Source organism: Enhydra lutris, unplaced genomic scaffold (assembly GCF_002288905.1).
Source record: "Enhydra lutris kenyoni isolate GAN:26980312 unplaced genomic scaffold, ASM228890v2 scaffoldscaffold38, whole genome shotgun sequence".
Taxonomy (NCBI): domain Eukaryota; kingdom Metazoa; phylum Chordata; class Mammalia; order Carnivora; family Mustelidae; genus Enhydra; species Enhydra lutris.
Window position 1 is genome coordinate 10442125 of NW_019154122.1, and position 12847 is coordinate 10454971.

General features: G+C 47.2%; 1 protein-coding gene across 3 annotated transcripts in view; it reads right to left on the minus strand.

Annotated features, from left to right (window-relative positions):
• LOC111154754 (podoplanin) overlaps positions 1-12495 on the minus strand; it is a 29092-nt gene extending 16597 nt beyond the window's left edge. For all 3 annotated transcript variants that reach the window (XM_022514647.1, XM_022514645.1, XM_022514646.1), the window contains exon 1: positions 12271-12495. In XM_022514647.1, coding sequence (XP_022370355.1) covers positions 12271-12337 — 67 coding nt within the window. In that variant the 5' untranslated portion in view covers positions 12338-12495. The remainder of the gene's footprint in view (positions 1-12270) is intronic.
• Positions 12496-12847: the final 352 nt, after the last annotated feature.

Sequence of the window (12847 nt, forward strand, 5' to 3'; positions counted from 1 at the left end):
AGAAAGAGAATGCTCTTTTTTTTTTTTTTCTTACGACATCCTAGGAAGTTCTGGTTTTCCCCTGTAGGAGTAACTGTAGGATAATTAATAAATAATTAATCCTAGCATTTCCACCCCCCTCGCCTCCCAATTACATTTGGGATGAAGCAATGCTTTTGGAGAGAGGTCAAAACATCTGTTTGGAAAACACAAGCAAAAATGCCTGCTCTTATTCCTTTGCCCTGACACAGGCTTGTGCCTATCACCTTTCCATCATGTCTCAACCCTGCTCTCAGAAGCCTGAAAACAAACACACCTAGAACCGTGGGAAGGTGCCAGCTCCAACATTTCCTAGCGCCCCATGGACCACCCACGTTGATGCTCAGATCTTCGTAGGGTCCTTCATCTCAATTCAAATGGCCCAAATTGAACTGTTTGATGCTGCTCCCTTAGTTACCAGCAAGTAGGCTTCTGCAACCAGAAGAAAGGTGTTAGGACCTTTGCTTTTATTTACCACATCTTTTGAATCAATCCTCTCGCCTACAGGCTGGCCCGTCCTCTGACCTTGTGAGGAAGCCTTTCCTTGGAATTTTGAAAACCACTTGCTGACCCAGAGCTGTGTGCCGGCCTTCAGCTCCTGGCAGACACTGGGCTGCGACCAGTATGATCACTGATGTGGCCAGTGAGTTCCCCTCGACACCCACCCTTCCTGTGGCTCTTGGTAAATTGCTTACTGGATCAAAAGTGTGGCCGTGGAAAATCTAGGCGGCTTCTTGAGGGCTCGGTCCAGCCCCTCAGTATCCCACAGTATCCATAATTTTCCTCCAGGAGGCACAGTGCTAACCTAAAGCCCACACTGCCCCATATTCCCAGTGCTTGGCACCATGGTAAGTAGTTAGCAGATGTTTGTTGAACGACTGAATGAACACACCGACACTTCTTTTGAATTATCCCTTATGTTGTGATATTCTTGCTACTGTCCACAGGGCTGCACTCAAGAGTTATTAAATAGCTTTCCCTGAACTTGGCTGATAATAGGACAATCCCCTCTGTGGATGAGCTCCATGGTGTTGCTGTTCAAGGTGTAGTGAGCAGCAGCCTGTCCACTTGTGTGTCCCATCCTGGTGGCCCCTGCAGGCCCAGGCCGATACTGAGCTGTGATCACCCACTGTCAGCACCGGGGGCATGTGCCTCTCCCATGAAACTCAAGAGAGACGTGTCAAGGCTGAGATCAGACAAGTGTTACTTGTTCCTCGGGAGAAAATCAGGAGAAATGCTACAGATTAAGATTTGGAGCCCTGTTCCCGGACTACAAAGAGGGGGGGATTAGACGTCATGCCCCAAAGACACAGCATTCAGAAGGTCTCTGTCACTGAACATGAGCAGTAAAGAAAGGAGAGGGGCCAGGTGACTGGGGACTCAGCTTTCAGGTCCCTAGCAAGACCCCCCAACAGGTCACCAGTAGGTGGAGGGAGCAGGACACGGAGTCCTCTCGACAGGACACCAGGCTTCCCAGCCACCTGTCAACTGAGGCCCGCTGTGTGCCTTTCACAAATCTTCAAGGTTATTTTCCATGACCACCCAACAAGGAGGTATTTTATTTTATTTTATTATTTAATTTTTTTCAAGTCCACTATAATTATAACAGTGTGATATTAGTTTTAGGTACACAATATAGTGGCTCATAATTCTACACATTTGTCAGTGCTTGTCACAATAAGGCCCCTTCACCTATTTCCCCCATCCCCCCACACCCACCACCCCTCTGGCATCCACCAGTTTGTTCTCTATAGTTAGGAGTCTATTTTTTGGTTTCTCTCTTTTTTCCTTTGTTTTGTTTCTTCAGTTCCACAGAGGAGTGAAATCATATAGTATTTGTCTTTCTCTGACTTATTTTACTTAGCATTACACTCTCTAGCTCCAACCATGTCGTTGCAAATGGCAAGATCTCATTCTTTTTTAGAGCTGAATAATAGTCTATTGTCTATATCTACCATTCTTCTCTATCCATTCCTCTGTGGATGGACATTTGAGTTGTAGCCATATCTTGGCTATTGTAAATAATGTTGCTATAAACACAGGGATGTATATATCTTTTCAAATTAGTATTTTCATTTTCTTTGGATAAACTCCCAGTAGTGGAATTACTAGATCATATGGTAGTTCTTTTTCTTTTCTTTTCTTTCTTTTTTTTGAGAGAGTGGGAGTTCAAGCAGGGGGGAGGGGAAGGGGCAAAGGTGGAGGGAGAGAGGGAGAATCCCAAACAGGCTCCATGCCTAGCACGAAGCCCCACCTGGGGCTCAATCTCAGGACCCTGAGATCATGACCTGAGCTGTAATCAAGAGTTGGACGCTTAACCAACTGAGCCACCCAGGTGCCCATGTTGTTCTATTTTTAATTTTTTGAGGAACATCCACACTGTTTTCCAGAGTGGCTGTACCAGTTTGCATTTCTAAGGAGGTGGGTATTGTAAAAATGGTTGTTATTTTGAATTTATTGGAGAATGTCCAAAACATGGTGCCAAGCACTCTTTACAAAAGCCTTACAAACTCAAGTCATTCTCATATTGAAACCAAGGACCACGAGGCTGAGAGTAAACCGCCCACATAGCCAGAAAGTGGTGATGCAGGGATTAGACATCGGGCCTCTTAGACGCCTAACCCCGCTCGAACCACTGTGTCATGCAGGCTGTATGTAGGCCTGTCACTTTTCTGCAGCTCCCCTCATAGGCTCTCTACTCCACGTGGCCAGGGCTGGGATGGCACCAAAGCTGCTCTGTGGGCTTCTGGATGCCAAGGTCACCTGCAGTTTCATCCTTCCAACTCCACTGCCCATCTAAACCCTACCTACTCGTCTACCTGACCGAGGTGAGATGCTTCTTCCCTCCACGCCTTCCCAGGGTGCCTAGAGAAAGCGATCCCCCTAAACTTGAACGAGGCTTGATAACACCAACACTGACTACTTTTGCTCTGCTAGCATCCATAAACTTCCTGGGAGCAGCATCCCATTCTGCTATAGGTTTGTGGCCCAGCCTCCGGCCTGGTCTCCGAGAGCAGAATGAATGAATACATGGACAGTCACACTTCTCAGCATTCACAGAACAGCTTACCCACTACCCACCCCCCCCAACCACAATCTTGGGGCTCAGAACTCCTCAAGTGTTAAAACTCAAGGCTGCTGATTACAACCTCTACCAAGATTACTCAACCTGGGGAGAGGTTTTTTCTGTTGACCAAGAGCAGAATGTTCTCAGGAAAAGAGGAAATGAGTTCAGCTTTGTGAACTGCAATCAACACCTCGGTTACAACTTTTCTGGAACTTACTGTGTCCAGCGGCCCTTTGGAAAGGCCACCTCACAGACAGAACTGTTTCGTACATGAAAAACCAAATGACTAAAACCTGTTTTAGAAGTCCTGCCCCGGAGCAGAGCATCTCAACGGGGTGGCAGAGTGTTTGGGAAATCGCGCGCCATCTGCTCGGAAACCGAGCTTCTGATTCACTCGGCGCTGTCAGCTGAGCAGGCCCTGATTTTGCAAGAGTGAAAAGAGAAGCCCCTTTGGCTCTGACCTCACCATCCACCCATGTAGCTCACAGACAGCCCAGCTGTGCACCGAGGAGGACGAGGCCTTACAGGAATGTGCAGAATGTGGCCGTGTTTCCATTAGCTGCCCTTGGCCTTGATCCTGGGCCTGGCTCGGGAGTTTGAAGTGTGCTTCGGTAGATTTTTAAAAACAATCGTTCTTAGCTGGGGTGAATCTCTTCTGACCCTCCTTGCCATGTTTTTCCCCTTGTTCTGATGAATGGGGAGGAGTTCAGGCAGCAAACTGTGTCTCTAGGGTGTACCTCTGATGTCGTTTTGATTATCTTTCCAGGTACCCATCAAATACATCAAATTGGATGTCCTACTATTACCTCCAAGTCCCTGCATCTAAAACAGAATGCATGAACTTGAACTCCTCCTTCTAACACTGGTTCCAAACCTATCATCCCTCCAACCTGATTTTTATATTTCTATCACCTGCTTCTTTGTTGTTTCTGCCCAAAGTCTGGGATCTTTGTGTTTTCTCCCTCTTCCTCCTGATCAATGTTTACTGTGTACCAATCATGTGTCCTTTCAAGTGCTGAGTAAGACATGGGTACTGCCTTCTTCTCTAACGGGCAAGAGATACACAAATAACAAGATACAGTGATTAATCGAAGCAATCTTGAAAAAGAACAAAGTAGGAGGACTTGCACTTCCCAACTTCGAAACTTACTGCAAAACTATACTGGTCAAGACTGTGTGGCATTGGCATAGGGATAGATGTTTAGAAAAATGGAATAGAATTGAGGGTCCAGAAATAAACCCTTCCATTTATGGGCAGTTGATTTTTTTTTAAATTTTTTTAATTTTTATTTATTTGACAGAGAGAGAGATCACAAGTAGACAGAGAGGCAGGCAGAGAGAAGGGAGAAGCAGGTCCCCTGCCACCAGAGAGCCCGATGTGGGGCTCGATCCCAGGACCCCGAGATCATGACCCGAGCTGAAGGCAGAGGTTTAACCCACTGAGCCACCCAGGCTCCCCTGGGCAGTTGATTTTTGACAAAGGTTCCAGGATAACTTGCTGGGAAAGAACTACCTTTTCAACTAATGGTTCTGGGACACCCGGACAGCCCCATGCAAAAGAAAAGAGTGGGCCCTCTACTTCATATCACATGTAAGAAGGAACTCCAAATGAGTCACAGAACTAAATGTAAGATCTAAAACTACACAACTTTTGAAAGTAAACTAAGAGTAAACCTTTGTGACCTTGGATGAGGCAATGGGTTCTTAGATATGATACAAACCATACATGCAATAAAAGAGAAAAAAAAAAACAGATACATGGGACTTCAAAAATTTTAAAATTTTTGCTTCAGTGGACACCACCAAGAAATTTAATGGGAAGAATATTTGCAATTCCTATGGCTGATAAGGGTCTGGTATCCAGAATATATAAAGACTTCAACAATAAACAGATGACTCAATTTTAAAGAGGGAATAGGATTTGAATAGACATTGCTCGAAAGAAAATATGGGGGCACCTGGCTGGCTCAGTTGATGGAGTATGTGACTCCTGATCTCCGGGTTGTAAGTTCAAGCCCCACGCTGGGTGTAGAGAGTACTTAAAAATAAATATTTTTAAAAAAGAAGATATGTAAATGACCAACAAGTACATGAAAGGGTACTGAGCATTGTCAGTCATTAGAGAAATACTAATCAAAATCACAATGAGATACCCCTTCCCACCCATTAGGATGGCTACCATCAAAAAATGAAAAGAAACAAAACAACATGAAAATAACATGTGCTGGCAAGGATGTGGATAAATTGGAACCCTTCTGCATCACTGGTAGGAAATGTAAAATAATGTAGCTACTTTGGAAAACAGCTGGGCAGTTCCTCAAAAAGTTACACATAGTTACCATATGATTAGCCGATTACATTCCTAGGTATATCCATCCACATAAAGATTTGTATATGAATCCTCCTAGCCACACTATTCATATAGCCCCAGAGCAGAAGCAAGCCAAATGTCCATCAATCGGTCATGAACAGATAAATAACAGATTGAGTATTATTCAGCCATTGGAGTTTAATAAAATTCTGACACACACACTACACCAAGAATGAACCTTGAAATCATGCCAGGTGAAAGAAACAAGGCACAGAAGGCCATATATTGTCAGATTCCATTCACGTGAAATGTCTAGAATGGGCAAATCCAGACAGACAAAAAGTAGCTCTGTGGCTGCCAGGAAATGGGGGAGAGGGGAAAGGGGAGCAACTTCTAATGGTTTGATATTCAATTTATTTCTCCATTTAAGATTTTATTTTTAAGTCATCTCTACACCCAACGTGGGGCTCGAACTCACAACCCCGAGATCAAGAGTCACATGCTGCACTGACTGAGCCCTCCAGGTGCCTCTGCATATTCAATTTCGAACAGCTAATTTTATGATCTGTGAATTACCTACTAATAAAAAAAAATTAATAACGTTATGTTGTAAGAGGTAAATAGTTAGGGACTCAAGAAATGAGAGAATAAGAAATCAGGAAATTCTAAGCTCTAAGTCATGCTGGCTACGATTCTCCCAAATCTGATCTCATCCCCTATTATGTGGTCACCACACATAGTCGCTCATCTCCTGACCCCCACCCCACCCCAGTGATCCCCTAAACTAGATTCAATCCCATATGGTTCTTGTCATTTTTTTTTCCCGACAACTGCCATTCATGGCCCCCCTTACTCCCATGTGCTATTATTGCCTCTTGCCTACAGAAAAAGGTTCAGCTCTCCCCCTTAGCAGGGACTCATCCTTCTTCCCAACTACTCCCACTCCAACACCAGTGAGCCTGCATGAATCTTCTCATACAAACTCCAGATTGTTCTAACTTCTGTGCCTTTGCTCAAGCAATCTCTCCTGCCTAGACTGCCCTTCCCTTCCCTGCCACTGTGTCCAACCAATCCTACCATTTTTCACAGCCAGGATCAAGCCCCATCTGCTCCCTAAGACTTTCTCCAGCCAACAATGGCTTAAAAATCTCATTGCCAAACTCTGGGCAGCAAAAATGGCCCTTGCCGCTCAGGACATGCCATTTTATGTTGTCTCCTATGTTCTTTATACACGTACACCACACACACCTGTCTTGCCTCTCTCTGTGAGCTGCGATCCCACTTAATGCTTCTCTACCTCTTAAAGTTCTTACTAACGTGTATGCCCTGTATATGCTTAAGGGGGCAGGCCCATGTCCTTCAGTTCGGTACCCCAATGCCAGCCTCATTCTTCAGTCTGAAGTACGCATCTAACAACTGTGGTATTGCTGCTGTAAGAGGTACTTGAAGAAATCAACTGGCTGACTTTTCTGGGTGTCCTTGGAAGCCTTGAGGCCAGGCACAGGAGGTCGTCGTGCTGAGTGGTTAGGAGCATGGGCTTTGGGGTTGGGTTGCCTGGATTCAACAGTCTCACCATTCCTGCTTACTACCTGTGTCTGCGTGTAAGTTCCTGAACCTCTCTGAGCCTCTACACTGGTCTATAAAATATAAATAGTTCCTACCTCGTAGATCTGTTGCACAGATTAAATGAACCAGGTTTTGGAAAGTGCTGGAAATGTGCTAAGCCAGTGGATGTTAGCCATTATTACATAGTTACTACTGTTAACATCACGTATGCAGAATCTAGTTCCCTTAGCTTTATAGTTTCAGAAATTTAATCTTATTACCGGGTGATCCAGCTCACATGATGCTGTTTCACATTAGCCAAACTTACAAGAGGCCAGGAAACCCAATAGTTTATTTATAACAGGAAATGTGTTTCCAATGTTGTACGCTTTGCTAAGCAAGGCACTGCCCTTCGAAAGATTGGAATACCTGGTGTATATACAAGGCAAAGGGTGGGGCTCTTAGATGGAATCATTTCCAGACTGTGATGGAACAGGGCTCCCTGATTCATCGTAGAACAGTCACCGTGACTGAGATCAGAACACCCAAGGCCACCCTGTAGGACATCTCGCATACTAGCCGTAAGCCGGGATAACATGTACCTTGCCTGACTCACAGATCAGTCACTCAGTATGTACTTGCTAAATAAATGAATTCCTTGGGCAGGGCAGCTTTACCGTCATCAAATTCTCATCCCTTTTCTCTCCCTTTCTGGATTCTATGCAAACGGACACGTTTCTTCCTCAGGCAGGATACTATTCATTAGGTAACAGCTTTTTCTGTCAGTTGTAGTCATGTTTTATTCTCCTGGATGGAGACATTGTAATGAACTGCAGGAAATACTGCATTCTCATCAATAATGTGTTTACTTATCTTCTGGAGCCTTTTCCCCCCTTCCCATCTGTAGTCTGTGTAACGGACATCCCCCTGCAGGTTTCAAACACTAACAATGTCAATTATGACCCCACGTCTGCAGTGACTCTGTCTCCACTGCCTGGGGGCACCGGTAGCCTTATCCGCCTGGATACAGGTGGACAGCCCATCTTCCTCTGCTTACTGATTTTTGTTTTTTCTTTCTCCCTGCCTGAAATTGAGGGTTGCCCTAAACAATGTCAGTTTGCAGCTCCTCCGACAACTAGTGAATGAGGGGGTCAGGTCTGCAGGTTTCCTTCTGGACCTAAGCGAGATTCCCCTCAAACAGCAAACCCACCTCCTCTGAGCAGTTCCCTGGGGAAAAGCACCTGGCCAGACAAAACGAAGGGAGAGCCTGCTCACCCCTATCTTTGAAGCTCCAGGGAATGCTTGCCTTGGACTGGCCAGCCCGCCGGGAGCCAGGGGTTGGTGGGGCCTGGAGTGCCGCAAGGACAGAAGCAGCCACCTTGTTTTCTCCGCCTGGATGAAGTTGGCAGAACTCCCGTTGTTCCCTAACCCGGCTCCATCTCCTAGCCTGCGGAGAAAATGCCTGATCTCTTTCCTTTCCCAAACAGTTTGATGAAATCAACAAGGAAAGGATTCAAGATTTCTATCCAGAGTTGCTTTTATCTCTTGCCCACCCCTGCGGGAATCCTAAGACTTATCTCCGTAACTGTTGAGTTATCTATAGAAATGCTCCTCACCCCATCCCCCCAATCACTGGATTCTCTTCCAACATATCGCCCCACTGAGAATTTCCTTGAGGGACTTCCTTGGAGAGCCTTGCAGAATCTTCCTGAGATCGCTCCAGTGAGTTTCAGAAGGGCACTGCTAGGTGTCTGAGCCTCCCGTCATTCTACGTCCTCCCCTGAACCATTTCCATACATTGTAGCCTGGCATGTCTGTTCTTAGAGCCAGAAATATGACAAATATTCAGATAAGCCAACGGAATGTAAAGCACAGGTCCGTTGCTCTGCTGGCGAAGACTTCGGGGAATGCTTTGTAAAGTTAGGCGTGCCTCTCTCCAGAGTGCACACAGCTCAAATCCTGCCCCTGGCTCTGTACCAAGAGCTCAGGAGATGCTGGGTTACCTTTTGGGGAATGAATTCATGGACCCTATTTTAATGCACTATGACATCTTCATTCTTACAGGAATAACACGGCAGATATTTAACATAAAGGACTTTTTTAATACCTTTAACATTTCTTCCTTTTTTTTTTTTAACTTTATTCATTTATTTGAGAGAGAGACAGATAGCAAGAAAGAGTACAAGCAGGGAGCAGAGGGAGAAGCAGGCTCCCTGCTGAGCAGGGAGGCTAATGCGGGGCTTGTACCCAGGACCCCAGGATCAAGCCCTCGCCAGAGACAGACGCTCAACCCACCAAGCCACCGAGGCACCCCAATTTTTTTGTTTTCATGTGTAAGGAGCTTGAAGTGACATTAATCTTTAATTTCAAGTGCGACCTTTAGTTTTTCATGCGGCTTTGTCCTATATTGGAAAGAGCTTGGGGTTTGGAGTTAGACTCATTTTTTTTTTTTTTTTTTTAATTTGTCAGAGAGAGAGAGAGAGAGCTAGTGAGCACAGGCAGACAGAGAGGCAGGCAGAGTCAGAGGGAGAAGCAGGCTCCCTGCCGAGCAAGGGGCCCGATGTGGGACTCGATCCCAGGACGCTGGGATCATGACCCAAACTGAAGGCAGCTGCTTAACCAACTGAGCCATCCAGGCGTCCCTAGACTCATTTTTTAATCCTAGTTCTGGCATATTCTGAAGATTATGATGTATAATTGAAGGAGATGATTAAATGAGGGAATGGTGACATTCCTAGCACATGGTGGGGATGGAAATGGGAGTGAGGTGGTGTCCTCCCTACTCGGCCAGACCACTTCCCATCATGCCAAGGTTTGGGGTCCTTATAATTCTCTGGTCTGGAAGGACTCATGGACCACACATGTCAGAGGCCAGAGAAAGAGAGAAGGCTCGGCCAGCATTCTGCCTTATTCACCATGTCCGGACTTCACCTTCTCACGCTTGGATACTTCTTAAAAATGTGCTTTTACTCCGTTAAATTCCATTTTGGATCTCATACACCAATGTAATGGATAGACCTCCCTCCTAAAGACTCGAACGGACCTGGTGTTTATTCAAAGGCTTGGTGGATGCCTTCAGAGCAACAAAAACGCTTAGCAACTCCTGAAGACCTCAGGGGCACCGAAACTGACTGCCAAGAATTTCGGGGAAATCACAGGGAAATCTGTTCGCCGCATGATGAATCCTGGGTGGACTCATCCCAGAAAATCACGTGCGGGCTTGCAGCAAGTGGCCGCCTGCAGAATTTTACAAAATAAACCAACTAACGGAGAGGCACCGATGTCGGCGTTTTGGATGCAAGTTCAGAGCGAGGGCGGGGGCCTGACAATTGAGGAAAATGCCAGATGTGTGGACAACAGAGCTCCTTTGAATCCACTCAGTTCCAAAGAGACAGACACATGGGACCAGATTACAAAACCGAACCAGATTATACACGAGATGAGGGAAACCCAGTGGGGGAGTAGGATCCTGGGAGAAGGATAATAAAATTCATCACCATAATTACCCCCAGCCCCAAGAGCCACAATAGCTCAGCTCAATGAAGTTATTCATCCATATTCTCTGCACTGCGGTCATTATCCTCAGACAAAACCCCTCCTGGGCCTCAGCTGCTTGCCATCAGCATCCACACACAGCCAGCACCCCCCACAGCCTGGGGAGGTGGGGGTGGGAGATGGGGGGCTGGCTCTGTCTTTAACAGCCAGTTTCTAGCACCGACTAGCAGCTGGTGGGTTTTTTTTTTCCCCCAGACCAGATTTATAGATGCCTAGGTCAGTTTCCCCCCTCCTGAAAACCACTCCAGATAGAGGACCTCTGACTTTCAAACACTGGCTTAATGATAATTACAGTCAGCCCTTTCCTAGGAGGACACAGAGGATGCTGCCTGCCTTTCCTTAGCGGACCTGGGATGTGGCTCAGTCTGGGGGTCTCCCACACCTTGCCCCAGGGAGCACCGAATGGTATCATCTGCATGCTGTCTCGCCAAAAGGGAAATGTTAAGTGCAGAGCTGTGTGTGTTCCAAGGGAAAGAGAAGTTCCAAAGATAGGACGGCCACAAATAGCCCATGGCCCTATAAAGATAGTTGCTCGAGTCCCTCGGAAGCCTACAGCCCGGCAGACAGTCATACACCCTGTGTAATTTCCCCAGGGCTGGGTATTACTGTCTGCGCATGGAATTATAGATGCCTGGGTCAAGTCTACCCCTCCCGCAATCACTCCCTCCAAGAAGGATTTTCCTGGTACTCAACCCACCTCTATCCTCAATTTGGAAAATGTAGGAGTTTACCTTTCAGCAGCCTCCAACCCCAAAGATCACTAGTGAGCTTACAGTTCCTTCCACCTGTATTTAGTGAGCAAATACTATGTGCCGGCTATTGTTCTGGCCCTGGGGATCGAGGCTAAGACAGAGCTCTGTTCTTGGGAGCTTATATTCTGTTGGGGAAACAGATAAAAATAAAAGCCCAAGAAAAATCAAATCAAATGTTGACAGACAACAGAAGGAAGCAAGATGGGAAGGGGAGGTAGGAGTCAGGAAGGGGAAAGGGCCAGGGGAGCCCCCACCATCAGATCTAATACAGGAACGGTCTAAGGTAGACGCGAACACTCATTCAGTCATTGATGTTGGCCAAGTTCAACACACGGCCCGAAACCAACTTAAACGGCAAGGTTCACAACCATCCTCCCCTGCTTCCTGATACTCAGGAGCCCCCCGCCACCGACTCCAGTCCTTCTGTGCGCACTATCTCTCCAGGGAGGATAACAGAGGCCTCTTCCAGACCATCCCATGGATGGGGCCCTGAAGGTTTCCAGTGTTGGTGCGCAGGGTGTAAGACCTGGCAGCCCCCATAGGGAAACCATCGCTGAAAGTCCCCCCACCTCCATACAGGGGGCCAACTTCTTCTGAGGCCTTTCTGCATTCCTCAAAACACAGCCCCATAGGAAAGCCCAGTCCAGCCAGGGGAAGGCTCCTTCCCCTGGAGCCTTTTACCCTCTATCCTTCTACCCTATGTCTCACGAGCTGAGCAGGGGGTTGCCGGAGGTGGGCTGCCCTGGAAGGAGGTCCCCTCTGTTCCCCTCCCTTGCTGCCTGTGGGTGAGATGCGTGGGCTCCTCCTCCCACCCCGCTCAGCCATTGCTTTGGCACCCAGCACCAGCCAAGCCTCTTTCTCTCCTTCTCCAGGTCCCCTGGACTCAGGGGCACGCACACACTTCCCAGCTCCCCTCGGCTCTCCCAGGCAACCTCAAATACCAGGCCCAGGCATTCCAGCAAGTCTCAGCTCGCTCATCTCCGCCAGCAGTGGTGGCAGGGAGCCATTCTGCTGGGTCTTACCTCCTTCTGCTGGATCCCAGAGCCACGAGCTTCCCAAAACCAAGAGCAGAATTGGCACCTTCCACATCTTCTCGATTGACTTGCCCTCTGTGGGGCCGAGCCCTTGGTTTCTGTGCTGGGGGTTAGATGAAAAAGCTCTGTAGTCAGAGGCCCAGTGGGGCCAGAGAACAGGGGCTGGGAGGCGGGAGCAAAAAAAATAAAAAAATAAAAGCAAAACCCAGCACAGGAGGGATCCCCAAGCTTCCTTCTCCCTCTGTGGCTGAGGAGCAAACTTTGCAATTGGAAACTTTGCGAGGAGTCAGCATTTATCTCTCCCTAGGAGGGCGGGGAGCTGCTGGCCCTAAGGTGGTCTCCGTCTGGGGCTCACTAGGACCGCCCTCTGCCTCTGTTTGGCTAGCGCTAAAATGATGACCTCAGGCCAGGTTTAAAGTTACAGGGCCACAGCTGCCGGGCTGCCCCGGGACTTGGGAAGAGCCCTGAGCCCCAACAGGAGGGGAAGGGGGAACTTCAGTGAGCAATTTATTTTATTTTTAAAAAATATTTTACTTTATTATTCTGGGGTTTTGTTTTTTTGTTT